This window comes from Dipodomys spectabilis, unplaced genomic scaffold, assembly GCF_019054845.1.
Source record: "Dipodomys spectabilis isolate Male_0828 unplaced genomic scaffold, ASM1905484v1 ptg000207l, whole genome shotgun sequence".
NCBI lineage: Eukaryota > Metazoa > Chordata > Mammalia > Rodentia > Heteromyidae > Dipodomys > Dipodomys spectabilis.
This window is the reverse complement of record NW_024870884.1, coordinates 11958162-11971400: the sequence shown is the minus strand read 5'-3', so window position 1 is coordinate 11971400 and position 13239 is coordinate 11958162. Positions and strand designations below refer to the sequence as shown.

The 13239-nt window shown below is 46.2% G+C and overlaps 1 protein-coding gene across 1 annotated transcript; it reads left to right on the top strand.

The window, feature by feature from the left end:
- The first annotated feature begins 10782 nt into the window (after nucleotides 1-10782).
- On the top strand, nucleotides 10783-13020 carry LOC122122320 (cyclin-dependent kinase 11B-like). Its single transcript, XM_042696471.1, is given in 1 exon segment — nucleotides 10783-13020. A coding segment is annotated over 1 exon segment (2238 nt).
- The last annotated feature ends 219 nt before the right edge of the window (nucleotides 13021-13239 follow it).

Below are 13239 nucleotides of genomic sequence, written 5' to 3'. Positions count from 1 at the left end.
ATTCCTGACACTGTCCCAACACTGGCATCCTAATCTCAAAGCTGCTTTTGTCTAGGATCAACCAGGCCCTTTAGTGATGCTGACACATGTACCCCAGCTTCCTGCTCTCCTGGAAGCTGCTGTCCCTTGGGCCACAGGATGAACAGCAACCACCGATTTTCGTACCCCTGCATCTAGCCTCACTCTCCAACAATAGAATCCCAGACATTGTCCATGGAGCAGGTAGGATCCTGACCCACCTGTGTAGGCCATGGGAACAAAGGCTAGCCAAGCAGGAGTCTAATGACAAGTCAGAAGAGTGATCAACACCTTTGTCTCTGATAAGGCAATCACAGGCACTCATTCAAGTATGCATCAACTCTGGTTGACTTTTCTCATCTTATAGACAGTTCTTGAATAAATATAAAAGCCTTATAACCAATGGCTATCTGGCTAAACCAAGGCTAGAAGCAGCTCTACCAGATCACTGATTCTTAATGATGCATGCTTTCTAATGAAGACAATTCTCAATAGCTGAGTAGTCAAGGGTTTCCTTTTAGAATTCTAGACCAAAGAGAGAAGGCACAGACAGCGTCACTGAGTGGTAGGACTCCTGTTCACAATCACTGCATGTTACCCATGAAAAGCATTTGGCCTGGTCCCTTCGAGAACAGCCCCCATGGGCCATGCCAAACGGCTAAAGGTAATGTATCGTGGTGGTTGCTTTTCCTTGCACCTCAAATGCTACCTTTGGGGCCAGCAATGTTGTATATTGATCAGAGGTAAGTTCCTCCTCAGGACACAGATAAGTCAATAATGTCAGGGTTAAGGATTTCAGGGTGCTGAGCCTGCCTCATCCAGCAGGAAGTTCTGTCTCTCTACACCTCCAAGGTACAGGTTCTCTCCCCCACCTCAGAGCTTAAAGCTAGTGTCAGAATAGTCTCAGAGATTCTCCAGGCTGATGTTGTATAGGTTTGTGAAGCTACAAGAAGATCCTGAGACGTTATCTCCCCAAAACCTAGGCCTCTAAGTCCCATCTGACCATTAAGTTTGCTATACTCTGAGCCTCATCATGTAAGAAGGCCTACCTCTCCATTCCTGCCATGTCCATTGCTGAAGCCCTGTCAGTGGAGACCTGCTACATAGCAGTCAGATGTGAGCTCCATCTAGTCCAAGTAGCCCTCGCCCCCAGAACACTGTGCTTGGGACTACAATAGAAATATAAGTGGATAGAAGAACTCTTTAATGAATGGGAGCTACTGGGCATCAATCAGGGACCCATAAGCAGGCCCCTGAGAGCAAACACAATCTGATCAAAGTCACCCACAGTACTTGGGTATCACCAAGTGAAGTGGCTTCTGCTCACTCAGGTTTGGAAGACAAAAAGAAGAGGCACAACTAGGAGCCAGCTCTTCCTTCTTCCCCTCTAAGAGACTCTGCATCCCAAATGTAGACAGCAAGCATTGTCGATCTCCAGAGACAGTCTTAAACTACCATTTACTAGCTAATGACCACGTAGAACGTTGGCTTTCTAACCTCCCCCCCAATTTTTAATAATGGAAACAGAAAGTGTCTAAAACTGAAGCTTCTGGAAAAACACTTGTTCTTGCTGGTCTCGTGTCTCTCCTCAAACTTGGCCTTGGCCTCCCATTGGGAACTTTGAATTTCTTGCCTGATCAGGAGAAACGGAAACAGACTTTTGCCACTCAAATATTGTGGAAATACCAGCACAAATTGTATCATCTGCTATTATTCCACATGGAACATTATGAACATGATAGATTCTTTTGGCTAGAATAGGTCAATCATTTAGATGCTTCTAGATATTAAGAATAAAGGCGGCTTATTAAGAAGTGGAAGACAAACCATCCTAGAAAACAAGGCATCTCTAAAAGATGAAATAAGACTCTCCATCTACTCTCAGACTAGATCTAACCAGATACAAGACATGCCACTAAGTTGTGAATTTTTCAACCAGAAAAATACTTGGGTTCAATAGGGCAAAAGCTAAAGTACCAACACTCACCAATGTAAGCAGACAGAGCGAAGGAAAGAGGTTAGAAGACAGCATATGCAATTTGAGCTCATTTCCTACATTGAGGGAACTAGAAGAAGTACCAAATAGTCTCTGTAGCCATCTCCAGAGATGAAACCATAAAGTCATTCATCATTCCTCTGCTTTCCTTAATGGCAGTATACTGCTCTGATCAGAGAGAAAAGCTAAAAGCAAAGAAGACTCTAGAGAAGTGCACTATGTCTTATTTCACTAAAGTCAAAGGCTTGATAGACATGAAGCTCTTAGAAATGGTCCCCATACAGCCTCCTTTGTTCTTTTTTTTTTGTTCAGTCATGGGGCTTGAACTCTGGGCCTGGGTGCTGTCCCTCAGCTCTTCAGCTCAAGGCTAATGCTTTACCACTTGAGCCACAGTGCCACAGACTCTGCTGTTCTATACGAAAAGTGTGCTTGTCTCCCACACCAGAGATGCTTGAAAAGACATTTAGTGACAGGACAGTCTCCAAAGGGTTAGGAGTAGTGGATGAAGTGCTCCATGGCCAGACTTGGTTACACCACCTCTCTGACAGGAAGCCCACCATGACTGGTAAAAATTTGCACAGGGTCTGCGTGAGGGACTAGAAAACAAACCCTTCTTTCCAAGCTTGGTTGTTTCTACACATTGCAGAAAATGTAACCTTAACTGTACTTTGCCACTTTGAGACAGAATGATTCAATGCAATGGAAAGTTCTGGAAAGGCAAGTCACAGGCCAATTCCAATTATGAAAATGTAAACAAAGCATTAAAAAGTTAAGCTAATTATGACCACAGGGGGATATTATAAATGAAGTAATCCAGACCCAAAGAAACACAGGTCCATGGTTTCCCTTATTGGCAATAATTAGTATATGTTTAGGGTAATCTTATCAGATGAGTAGAATAGCTCAAAAGCCAGCAACATGAGAACAGTGCTTTATCACCCTATAAGGAAATGAGAGCCATCAGACTTGGAGAAGGACCAGAACAGACTGGAGACTCCCAGTTACAACCAGATGCTGCTCACACTTAATCCCAGGGCATTTCAATTCCTTCACTACCTGCCAATTACACAGACAGATTTGAGTTTCTACTGTCCCTTTGTCAGTTACTCCTTGCAAAAACTGGTACCATAGTATCAGGCAGCAAACCCTTGATTAGAATCTCAGGAATCAAACCTAAGAATAGCACTCACAAATCTCAGATGTCCTTGTAAAATTTCTGTGTGGAAACACAGCTATTACCAAAAGCTCATTTCCAGAGATCAGGGGCATCAGATTAATGGCAGAAGATATTTCACTGAAAAGGTACTGGGCCCTAAGTATAGCAAGGAGCTTACAAACTTCACGTCATGACGCCACTTCTATTATGGTAGCTGCCTCCAAAACTGTTAAGAGAAATAGCTGGCCAAGGTTGAAGATACCAGTAACAGGCCACACAGCAGGAAACACTTAAAGTTTTACAGGGAATCAACTCAAGGCTCCAGATCAATGAGATTTACCATGATCTGTTATAGCATCTGGGTATAATAAAACATAAGAAAAAGTAGTAATTGGGAAAAAAAACTAGGCCCCAAGAAGCTCAACTAAGAAAGCCTGGCAAGTCATCAAATCCAGCTAATTAGGACCACACTGACAATCTGTCTATGATCCCTAGGTAATCAGAATGGAGGTCCTAGCTTTGAGCATGGGCCCTACAGGCTCATCCTGTGTTTCCCAGATGACCACTAGCCTCAGAGTGGACACTTCCAGAGCCAAGTCCCATCATCACCTAGCATGACTGGGGGCACAGCCAGCTAGCTTTCCAGATCACCTTTCTAATCATAAATAGTAGTCACAGGCACCAGAAAATTCTTCCAATTCCTATACCACCTAGTCTCTGATGTAACTAGGAGCATAAACTGGAGTTTTTGAGAGATTTACCTGGCCAATGGACATATCCCATCTAACAACCAGATCCAGGATTAAGCCTGAATGAAGCAAGATGTGAGCAAGACGTGAGCAGCTGTTTACATCATCTTCTCGAAGTATTCTGGGCCCAGACTGTGGAGACCAAATTGACAAATGAAGCCAACAGCTAGATGGAGGGAATCAGATTATCTGTCAGATCTGAAAGTGACTGTAGGACCCTAAAGGATATAAACTTATTAGTCCATTCCAAGATGTAATTCCAAATCAGTCAGGGATTGGACCTACCACCTAGACTGAAAGGATGGGGGCAGAGACCAATAAAGAAAACGCAAGGTAAAGGGTGGGAAGGACTCCACCCTTTGAAATATAGGCTAGAAGAGCACCTGCCCACAGACACCATCCCTCATAGAAGAGAGAAACAGATGGCCTGGAAACCCAAGGCCCATACTCATGGTGATTTCATAGTCAAAGGGAAGCCTGAAGGATGATGCATAAGGAAAGTAGACTAGACATTGAAGCAAGAGACACTCTAGGCCATAGACAATGTGGAGCCAACATGGTCACTCATGCAGCAAGACCACAGTTTGTATACTCGATATATATTACCAAACACCAGAACCCTGAAGAGTGGGCATGGGCCTGGCCAATGACCCAGAACATGCAGGCTCCTCAGGAGTCTGGTCTTGCAGAGGCTACAAAAATATTTTGATTCCAGGGAGAACAATGGCTACCCAGGAGTTGGCAGAAGCAGGTCTTACTCAAAGCTATCCTCGTCTGAGTGAAGGCTAAAGGCCATTTCCTCTTCAAAATGAAGCTAAGCATTGTTAGGAAAGAACAAAATCCAAGGAGGAGAGAGAAGGACCATTACTATCTCATGGTCATGAAGCTTTTAGCAGAAGAACACCTGCCCACAGGGGAAGTATGGGTCCCAAACTAACTCTGAGCCCACATAGGATAGACAAATCCCATGTTTTCTACACAAACAGTAGACAGAGACCACTCCAGGGATAGAGCTCTGGCAAAAACCCTCCCTGGAAGGAGACTGATGCTGAGGCCAGCATCTGACAGCCCCACCCCAGGCCATGCCATTCCATGCCAATACCAAGGACAATAGCAATTTCATGATAAGAGAGGGGTCCTAGAAGAACAAACTCCAGCAACCAAGACCCAGCAAGGAGCAAGGGACTAAGCTGCATGACCAACCATAAGAGAACATGTCCATAGCAAGATGACGTTACCTGCCTTTTCTTTAATAACAAGAATCAGAGAAAGATGCTGCATGAGCTACCCTTCACCACTGACGCCAGAAGAAAAACACAGGGGGAGGGCTCTTTAGAATCACCTCATACCTGCTCTTGCTCAAGCTTCTGGAAGACTCTACCCCAATCTGGCCATTACCTCCCAGAAACATGTACCCCATCTGACTGGGAAGCCTTCAGCAAAGAATCCAAAGGAATTCATGATATATACAAAATAGGCAAGACATGTACTTGGAAAATTATTCTTGAATCTTCTGCCCACAGGAAATTAAGAATTTTTCTGTCCTCATGAACAACACCTGCCATAGCAGAACCCGAAGGGAACAATGGACTTTCAGCCAATCATATACATCAACATCACCAGCAGCTCAGCTTCTCAGCAGATCAGGTAGACCCATGAGATCAATGAAGGCTTAAAGTACTTGAGGCAGTGACCACTTGTTGCTTGTTTAAATCTAAGATCAGCAAATTCTGTTTAGCAGAGCAATACGTGGTGGTAATCCAAACAGCTGGTTGGTTGTGTGCTTTCATAAGCCCTGAAAATATTTAGGTTGGGACTTTCTTCCTAGGCTCCACTGTGTCAGAGTGTAGGACGAGGCCCAAGTTACAGCCCGAGTAAATAAAACCTTAAAATAGCTGTAAAGTCTGACTCTCGGTGGTCTTCTTGGTGGGGGTCCTGTGATCTGGGCACAACAATCAATGCACATCCTCAGGACAGGCTGGATAGTTCAGAGGCCATCCATTGTACAGATACCAATGCCTCTGCTGTTTGTTCCACCAAGACGTGGACAGAGCCTTTGCAGGGGTTCAAGCTGAACATCCAGGTGTTAAAGGTAGATATCTAAGCAACAACAAGCACAACTTCGTAATGGCCAAGCCATTCCTACCAAGACCAAGACACCGTAGTGGGAGGAAAAGAAATTCAAGAGTATGTCTCTGCACCTTATATTCATATACTCTTTTTTATAGAAATTTTTTTTAAATTTAATTTTATTTGTGAACATACTGTACAGAGGAGTTACAGTTACATGGGCAGGATAATGCGTACATTTCTTACCAAGCATTGCAGCCTCCTCCTTTGTTTACCCTTCACATCCCTTCCCAGCCTCCTCCCTCCCCCCCTAATCCCAATCCTTCTCCCCCCCCCCACGCACCAACGTTGTAAAGCTCGTTTTGGACATGACAACTTGTACTTCTCATTGTTGCAACAGGTCCACCTGTACCCTTAAACAACTGGTTTTTCCCCATCTCCTCCACAAGTTATACTGACATCAAATATAGTGAAAGCAGGGGTTATACTGTGGGGGGAAACTTCTTTGTACAACTAATTAAAGATAATAATAATAATAATATTGTAAAAATAAAGTATGTGTCTGAAAAATTCTCAATTATCATCTGAGACAGCTAGGCTCACAAAGAAACTAGTGCAGCTTTTTTGTCTGCTTCACTCCAAAATGCCATTGCCCACATGGGCAGGAATTGGGGACATACAAAGACAAGGGCAGCCTTGTTTGCTCTGCCTCTATTAAGCACCACTGGCTGGGGTACCAGTCTTCTATTGGAAACAAAGAAATATGGCCTAACTAGTTTCAGTTAATGGTTTGAAACATGCATTTCCCACATACCAGGGTTCCAGTTTATGTGTGGGTCCTGTCCATACCAGCAATACTAATGCACACTTGTGCATTAGTTAATGTACACTTGTGGCTGCCTGAGAGTCCCAGGGAGTCACTAGAAAGGGAACATGTGCTCAGTTTTAATCCCGTCACTACTGGAAAAGAAGTTCCTTTAACACATGTTTCAAGAACTTGAAAGTTAAAGGCACAAGACAGCATGGAAAAAACAACCTTCAAGAAACCTCCTACTGGTGACTTGTTTATCTGGTGCTATGGCACACAGGTGAGCAGCAGATGGCATGGTCTCTGGGACTGAGATTTCAAGGGCCTCAAGAGGGAGCACTGCTTTGTGGGCTGCAATGTAGGGGAGGATAAATAGAGAACTCTCAAACCGCATTCACCCATTCTGTCCCATGGACTAATTAATATAGCTACACCGTAACTGCTCCTCTGAAACAGTCACCAAGACCAGGTTCCTCAATAGACGCTCGTCATCATCCATGCTTTAGCAGAATAAGTTTCCTTCATTTCCATCTTTGGAAATTTCCCTTCCAGGGGCTGTTCAAGGGATGTTTAAAATTGCAAATAGGGCAAGTATATGTATGCATCTCTCAGTGCTTGGTACTCAGTATTATCAGTCACATACTGGCTACCTCTAGGATGGAGACAGGGGATTGTCTCCCAGGTCATGCATACCCTATTAATGTGATTTGCAATTCAACTTTAAAGTCAAATCAACTCTCTGGAGATTTCAAAATTACACATTCACATTTGATAATATTTAAGATTTGAGTAATTCGCTTAGAAGAAAAACTCCAAGGAGGATAAGCATTGTGTGTTTGACATCATTCTTGTTATATAACCTATTATTATCAACACTAGCAGTTTCAAAGAACCAACCTCAGTGTCTGAGAAGTTACTCTCACCTCACAGAATACAATCACTCCCTTCTATGGTTCAGAGTTCAGCCACCTTCCTTCCACAATGAGGCTTTGATTTCTTGGTCCTCCAGTTTTTTTATAGACCCAAAAGAAGACAGGTAAGCATTTCATGTCCTGGTCTACTGCTTAGAACACGGTATACCACCACAGTCTAGCCTGTGACCAAAGAGAGAAGACTTGCAGTCTTGGGAGGACCAGCATCTTCCTGAGGATGAGAAGAACCACTTCTCTGCATCCCTTTCCCTAGGATCATCATCTTACTGGCACTGCAGTAGTTATATTTTTGACTTTTTAAAATGTCTGACAGTATTCTTTAGAAACTGGCTTCAGTGTTGCAAGTAATCTTATTAAAGGCTCCTAATGACACTCCCAGATGACCCAGACAAGGTAAGACTAACTCACCCTGCAGGTTCTTGTATTAGCACTCAAGTATCACTCGAAGTCATATAAGCATTCACATGAATGATCATTGTTACAGAATTGCTGTCTCCAAGGCATCTGCTGTATGCATAGGTGACCAAGGTGAATACAGTGTTTCATAGGCTTTATCATTATGTAAAACCTAGTCACTGAAACTAAACCATGTGTGGCAAAACTATAAGCCTAAATATTTTTGCCAGTTATCATGGCTTATAAATACATTAAGTGAGATATATTGCATGATTTTCCATTTGTAGAATGTAGTCTTTAAAATACGTATACATATATATATACATGTATATACACATTACCCATAAAGCCAGATACTTATGCATGAAATATTTCTAAAAATTAGAACTAATCCTCTCTCATTGAACAGTAGAACATGATAGCCACTTAAACATCCTTTCAATACCACTGAGACCTCCTCTCATATCTTTTTCTGAGGTCCCTTATGAAAGGTCAAAGAAGAATCCAGAAGATCATAACCTTCCCCGATCATCAGAAGGCCAAGACAACCCTCAGGTAAAGGTCAAGCCAATACTAGTTGGGCTTAAATGAGGATTAGCTCAAGGGAGAACTCTGTCAAGTCTATCTCCAATAATGCGATACTGGGTTTTCTCTCCGGTAACCAAACAAGAACTGTTCAGGAACAGGAAATGCTCACAAATAGCTAGTCAACACATGGGCCACAGCTTCAAGAAGGTGCAACACAGGGCTTCATGGATCCAGCAGCATTAGAATTGGGTCCATGTTCATTTTCTCCCATCCTTAGCACCCACTTGGTATTTATAGCCAACAGACAGCAGGGGAAGGCAAGCAGGCGAGAACTTCTCATGTCTGCATATGCTCGTTTTCAGAGATCCCCAATTTTTCTAAGGCAGCTTTAGAACTTCCATTACTACGCCTATACACAAAACAATGTTGAGGAAACAGAAAAGCCAGTTATCCACCTGTCATGGATCTTTTACTAAAAGGTGGTGCATTCCTTCAATATCAGGAGCTCATGAGGCTGAGAAAGAAAGGTCACAAGTTCAAAACATGGCCAGGAATGTAGTTCAGCTGGCATTTTCCATCCCCAACTCCAAGGGGGGTGGGCAAAAGATCCTAAAGGAAAATCATATCCCATCTTTATGGTAGCTGCGCTGGCTCAACTATCACCTGTGTCCTGTCAGTTCAAGTGCTCCTGCCTTGAGAAAACACATCCTTCCATTCTCCTCACAGTGTTAACAATCCATCTATTCTCTATTCTCGTGTCTTCTTCAAATCACAGTATCGTCATACCTCATACATTAATTTCTATTTCTGTTTTTTAAAATAGTCAAGAGTACAGAACTTGTAGAGCATTCTTGATTGGCTTCAATTGAGAAGAGCTTCTGAAGGCATGGAGATCTCAGGTATACAGTTTCCTGATGATTCACACTAGCTACACAAGGTTGGGAATCAGAGAAGCCTGACAGAGACGAGGAGGAATGATCAGCTCTCCTGGTCACAGATAACTCAAACTTTTTCTTTCTCAAAATGGATTATCTTCCTGTCCTAATTCTTCTTAGACATATGCTTTGCCAACAAGCTGACAAATGCCTCCCACAGCCTCATCAAGGTTTTTTCCCTTCTCCCACAGTTTTTGCTGGGGATCAAGTCTTTCTCAAAACCCTTAATGCATCTGATTTACATCTTAGCTGGACAGGGGCTCACCAGGTCCTGCTGACCACTCCCACCCCGGTTTAGCTCAGTGGACAGCCACAGTGCTTTCATCTTGTCAAGTGTGAAAAAGGCTTATGCTGCGGTTCCTCCTAGACTGACACTCACTACAAGGTTCACCTGCTTCTCTCAGGCCTACTAAGGTAAAGCTGACTTCCATCTCTGAAGATGAGATTAACACCGAACTGACTGCCCTCTTCTGTAATCCTTTCCATTTCTTTTGTCATCTCCAAGTCATTTTATTCACTTCTAGTGGGAATGGATGGTTGTCCTTCCATGGGACGTTTGTGTGCCCTCGAACAACTTCTCTAATGGCTTTGTTCTGAAAGTTCTGCCCAGCCTCCCAAGACCTCCCAAGATGCATAAGCCTAGTCACAACCAAGGAACTGTTACTGCAGATCTCGGGCTAGAAAATTCAGCACAATTAGGCAGCATGAGTGTGCTTCAGAACTGTAACAAGACAGCAATGATAGATCTGCCCAGAAGAACAGCCCCCACCCTCCCCTTAGCTTCTCTTCCTCAGAAGGACCCCACCACAGCCTGACCTAAAATCACCTCAGTCCCCCAGCCATGACCTCATCTGATGGACCTGCCTTCAAGCCTTGCTACCTGGCCCTGATCCTCCCAGCCACACCCTCATTTGCCCAGCCACACCCTCAACCCACCTTGTCTTGTCTTCAGCAGCCCAGCTAGGCCCTCATCTGCTCAGTCCTGCCTCCTTCCAATAGTGAGAGGCTCCCTAGGCTCTGAGGTCATTTCTGCATTGCTGTGGCCCATACCTCCTTGCCCTTCCCTATATAATCCCTCTCCGCTGTCCTAAACCTTCATTCTCTGCCCATCTCCATCTCCAGCAGGCCAGTAAACTGGTCTTTCTCCTGAATAACCTCTTTCAGAATAGTCCAGCACAGGCTGTTTTAATTCAAATGGGTGGTGGACAGGACTCGTGGAGAGTGAAAACTTTAGAAGAAATTCTCCAAGAAAAGAAGAGAAGGAGAAAACAAGAGGCGAAAGCAGAGATGGAACGCTTAAAATGTACTGATGACAGGGATTCCAAGCTGGACTCTGCTGAACAAGGGGAGCAGAGATATCCCCAAATGGAGATCACAACCAGGAACTCACCCTACAGAAGAGAGGACTTGATGGAAGACAGGGGAGAGGAAGAGGAGTCTCTGGCCATCCATCCCTCACAGCAGATGTCTCGGCGAGCAAAGGCCCATCGCAGCGAAGACACAAGAAAAGAGAAGCACAGACATGGCAGCCACTCAGCGGAAGGGGGGCAGCATGCTCGCGTGAAAGGAGAAAGCAAGCACGGACCTCGGAAGCGACACCGAGAAGAGCAGGAGCAAGACCACCGCGAATGGCTAAGACAGAAAAGGAGGAAACGGGCAAGAGAATGTCCCTGGAGAGAGGGGGACCGCCTGGAGCAGGTCAAAGGGAAGCGAGGATGGGAGCGCAGGAGGAGCAAGCACCAGAAGGAGACGCGGGGCCAGAAGGGACAGGGATGGCGCCAGGAGCCTGAGGCCCGCAGGGAGGGCTTGGCACACCACTGGAGGACCAGGGAGGCCTACAGCGACAAGGGCAGGGCCACTCCCTGCAGTCGCAGCCCGGTGTGGCCGCCCAGGGAGAGCTTTGCACTGGGAGCCAGACCGAAGCCAGTCAAAGGAGAGAAAACCGAGGCAAGAGATCTGCTGTCTAACCGACAGGACAGTGTCAGTGACAGGGAGAGCAAAAGCAGCTGTGCCAGGTCCTCAGTGGAATCAGGCTCGGGCTCGGAAGATCCACGGAGCCACTGGGAGGAGGCCTCAGAGCAGTCTGCAGACCTAGGAAATGAGCAAGAAATGAGTGAGGGTAAAGAGCCCGGCCACGAAGACCTCATCTTGGCTGTTCCAGAGTCGCGATCTGAGGGAGATTCCGGGGACAGTGAAGAAGAGGAAGAAGTGGGCGAGGGGACCCCGCAGAGCAGCATGTCCACCCCAGGGGACCACCCTCCTGACTCCCCAGCCCTGTGGTCCACTGAGCCCAAGCAGGAACTGCCCAAATACTTGCCGGCACTGCAGGGCTGCCGCAGCGTGGAGGAGTTCCAGTGCCTGAACAGGATTGACGAAGGCACCTACGGGGTCGTGTACAGAGCCAGGGAAAAGAAGACAGACGCCATTGTGGCTCTGAAATGGTGGAAAGTGGAGGGGAGAGAAGGGTTCCCAATCACATCCCTGAGAGAAATCAACACCCTCCTCAAGGCCCAGCACCCCAACATTGTCACCATCCGGGAGATCGTGGTGGGCAGCCACATGGACCAGATCTACATAGTGATGAACTACGTGGAGCATGACCTCAAGAGCCTCATGCAGACCATGCAGCAGCCCTTTCTGCCAGGGGAAGTGAAGACGCTGATGCTTCAGCTGCTGCAGGGGGTGAATCACCTGCATGACAACTGGATTCTGCACCGGGACCTCAAGACCTCCAACCTGCTGCTGAGCCATGAAGGCATCCTCAAGATCGCTGACTTTGGGCTGGCTCGAGAGTACGGGATGCCCCTGAAGGGCTAATCTCGGGTCGTGGTGACCCTGTGGTACCGAGCCCTCGAGTTGCTGCTTGGCGCCAAGGAGTACTCCACACCCGTGGACATGTGGTCGATGGGCTCCATGTTCGCAGAGCTGCTGACACTTAAGCCCCTGTTCCCTGGGAAGTCAGAGATGGATCAGATCCACAAGATATTCAAGGATCTGGGGACTCCAAGTGAGAAAATCTGGCCTGGCTACAATGAGCTCCCGGTGGTCAAGAAGATGACCTTCAGCCAACAACCCTACAACCACCTCCAGAAGCGCTTCGGAATTCTGCTCTCAGACCAAGACTTTCATCTCCTGAACAAGTTCCTGACCTATTTCCCTGGGAGACGGATGACCGCAGAAGATGGCCTCAAGCATGAGTATTTCCATGAGAACCCCCTCTCTATATACCCTTCCATGTTCCCCACCTGGCCTGCCAAGAGTGAGCAGCAGCAGCAGAGGGTGAAGTGTGGCACCAGCCCCCAGCCCCCCAGCGGTGGTCTAGGCTTCAACAGGCTGGGTGAGAAGGAGGAGGTGATGGAGACAGGCTTCCACCTCACCACCACCAACCAGGGGTCCTCCGCCGTGGGGCCAGGCTTCAGCCTCAAGTTCTGAAGTTGGAGCCACCCCGCCTCACCCAGTGCTGCTCTTCCATCCAGAGCCTCCCTCAGCCAGGACACCTGCCTGTAAACACTGCCCCTAAACCTCTCCACTTGTTTTGTATTTTGACTTGTACATTTTTTTTTTTATGGTCAGTTCGTGGGGCCTGAACTCTGGGCCTGGGCACTGTCCCTCAACTCTTCAGCTCAAGCTAACGCTCTTCCACTTGAGCCA